The sequence below is a fragment of the Sinohyriopsis cumingii genome, chromosome 5, assembly GCF_028554795.1.
Source record: "Sinohyriopsis cumingii isolate HCF-2022 chromosome 5, ASM2855479v2, whole genome shotgun sequence".
Taxonomy (NCBI): domain Eukaryota; kingdom Metazoa; phylum Mollusca; class Bivalvia; order Unionida; family Unionidae; genus Sinohyriopsis; species Sinohyriopsis cumingii.
The window spans coordinates 92278871-92281827 of record NC_142965.1 but is presented as its reverse complement, the minus strand read 5'-3'; the positions used below and the strand labels follow the sequence as shown (position 1 = coordinate 92281827).

Below are 2957 nucleotides of genomic sequence, written 5' to 3'. Positions count from 1 at the left end.
AGTCAGCGAAGAAGGAGGTAACGCTATTAAACTACACTGTATAATTCATCAGCAAGCACTCTGCGCCAAAACATTTCAAATCTGATCATGTTATGAAACCAGTGGTAAAGGCAATCAGTTATATTCGCTCTAAAGCTCTACACCACCGAAAAGTTTCATCAGTTCTTGCTTGACATCCATGTTGAATACGGAGACGTAATATATCACAACGATGTGAGGTGGTTAAGTCGGGGGTCCGCAATGCAGCGATTTTTCTCCCTCAGAGAAGAAATAAGGCATTTTTTTGTGTGAAAAGAGGCAACTGATGGAAGAATTGTCCGATCCTGTTTGGCTGGCAGATGTGTCTATTTTGGTTGACATAGCGAAAAATCTGAATGGGCTGAATGTTAATCTTCAAGGACTAGATGCAGTGGTGAGCGAGCTATACGCTCACATCAAGGACTTTGGAACGAATCTGCAACGTTTCCAAAGACACTTGTCCCAAACAGAGCTCTGCACTGCACACTTCCCAGCTTTGAAAGAAGTAATTGACAGTTTCCCACAGGACAACATCAGCGTGCAAATGAAGAGTTATGCAACAGCTATCGCATATCTTTCTGTGGAATTCAACAAACGCTTTCAAGATTTTGCAGTTATTGAAAAGGACATGTTGCTTTTCTCTTCTCCCTTCTCCGTGGACCTTGATGATGCTCCTCCACAGCTGCAGCTGAAGCTCATTGAGCTGCAGTGTGACGATAAGTGGCGCGCCAAACACAAGCAGCTTTCTCTTGTTGACTTTTACGGGCAGCTGGATAAAGGAAGATTTCCAGAAATGCGAACATTTGCTAAGAAAATGCTGAGCTAATTCGGCTCCACATATTTGTGTGAGCAGACATTCTCTGTCATGAACTTAAACAAAAACCGATTGAGGTCAAGACTAAGTGACTCCCACTTACGTGACATTTTACGCATCTCAACCACTGCCTTCAAACCAGACCTGGCCTCTTTAGTGAAATCCAGATCTCAGTATCACCCTTCTCATTAGTGTCAGCAAGTTATCGGTTTCTTGATCAATCTGAAATTGAGTGTTTTGAACGGTAACATATGTCACTATTAACAGTGAAAAGCCAAAAGCACACTTATACACTTGGACATAAGACGCTTATTTTGCTAAGCTCTTGAATAAGATTTGGTTATAACTGTTGATGTTATGTACCTGTATATGTGGCACAAACTATTATTTTCTGAAAAAACAAAATTCACTTGTTTTAAACTTTAATGATAACAGAAAACTTTGCATTAGTTATAACTCCTGTTTAAAATGACTATGAGGCAAAGATATTTATCTAACTCATGGAAATTTAAGGTATTACATACAGTTCAATGTTATCTGACTCTCCAGATATGATTGAAAGGCATAATTGTGTTTTTAGAGTTGTTCATGTCTACCTGATTGGCTTATATTTAGTTACATCGCCATTTGAAAAAGAAAGATAATTGTGACAATGAAAATTGTTTTATTTATTTATTGTTTATTTGTTTTTTATTTATTTATTGTTCGATAACAGTGTACATTTGCATGTAACTTTTGTGGTTAAACAAAAACATCAGAAGGAACTATTGGCCCCCGGGCATCTTCGCTTTATTAAATCTAGCTCTCTTTGCAAAAAGTTTAGACACCCCTGCTTTAGGCAGTCAAAATTTTGTCCCTCCCCTGCAAATTATCTCCTTGTACATTTTATCAATATTACTTTGATCTGTTGTCGCGGGAATCCTAGGCCAGAGCCTAATCCGTCTCTTTGGTAGTCCGTACTGAACAGTCTGCGTGGGTTAGAGTCTAGTGCTCGGTCAATGTGGGTATGTGAGAAAGCTTGCCAGTAGCTTATCGTGGGTCGGTGGTTCTTCCTCCACCATTTATACTGGCCGCCATATATAGCCTATCTTGTGCTGAAAAATGGCGTTGAAACCTATATCAACAAAAACACACTAACAGCCATGATAAACTTTATTTAACTGCCCCAAGCCAAATCACTTAAGCATAACTTTGCTTTGATCATGATCGCATTTGCAGTGAGTTACTTGTATTACAAATAGGTTATCAGATCCACTTAGACATTTATTGTATTGATTTCAAATCCGAGATGTTTTCGTTGAGGTAAACCATTTTAATATGAGCTTGCTTTATAATACAATGTATGTCTGTCTGTCTGTATGTATGTATGTATGTATGTATGTATATATGCATGCATGCATGCATGCCTGCCTGCCTGACTGCCTGACGTTCTTTATTTTCTCTTCAGAAGAGATTTTATTCAGTTAATTTTTCCTTAATACAGAAAAGATAGGAACATAGCTTGACATTAATGGACTTATATATATATATATATATATATATATATATATATATATATATATATATATATATATATATATATATATATATATTTATCAACAAAAGTAATGAAAACGCAGTATCTAAACACGAGTGAGAGAACTCATTACAAACGAGATATATATACAACATAGATTAAAATAGGAAAATAGAGGAATTGGAATTATTTACATTCGACCGTAACGAGTTAAATGTATGTGTATATGTATGTATGCATGTATGTATGTATGTATGTATGTATGCATGCATGCATGCATGTATGTATGTATGCATGCATGCAAGAGAGTTTATCTGCTTGCTTAACACCTATGTCATTAGATAAAATGAAGGTGCAGTTTGAAACGGAGTGAAGCCTTTGAAATATTATTTTGAAAATCGTTTCTTTTTGTTAAACGTCACATCGAAAAGAGTCAGTGTTCAAACAAATTCAGATAATTTGAGCGAACGGATGTTTTAGTGCCAGAAATTGGGGTAGTAGAGGGGGGTAGTTAGTGGCGGAGCATGAGTCCGTTCTTCCATGATAAAGTCGGTTGAAACACTACATTTTTGTTTTATTGTATCTCTTAATATCTCAGTTCAAATAGAG

At 36.7% G+C, this 2957-nt stretch overlaps 1 protein-coding gene across 1 annotated transcript; it reads left to right on the top strand.

The window, feature by feature from the left end:
• Positions 1-304: 304 nt before the first annotated feature.
• Positions 305-844, top strand: LOC149799763 (general transcription factor II-I repeat domain-containing protein 2B-like). The gene has a single exon (XM_089958272.1). The coding sequence runs from the start codon at positions 305-307 to the stop codon at positions 842-844; it is 540 nt and encodes a 179-aa protein (XP_089814398.1).
• Positions 845-2957: the final 2113 nt, after the last annotated feature.

Bases quoted from the DNA above. Each gene is read 5' to 3' on its own strand.
- LOC149799763 (XM_089958272.1), top strand. From the start codon at position 305: ATGGAAGAATTGTCCGATCCTGTTTGGCTGGCAGATGTGTCTATTTTG.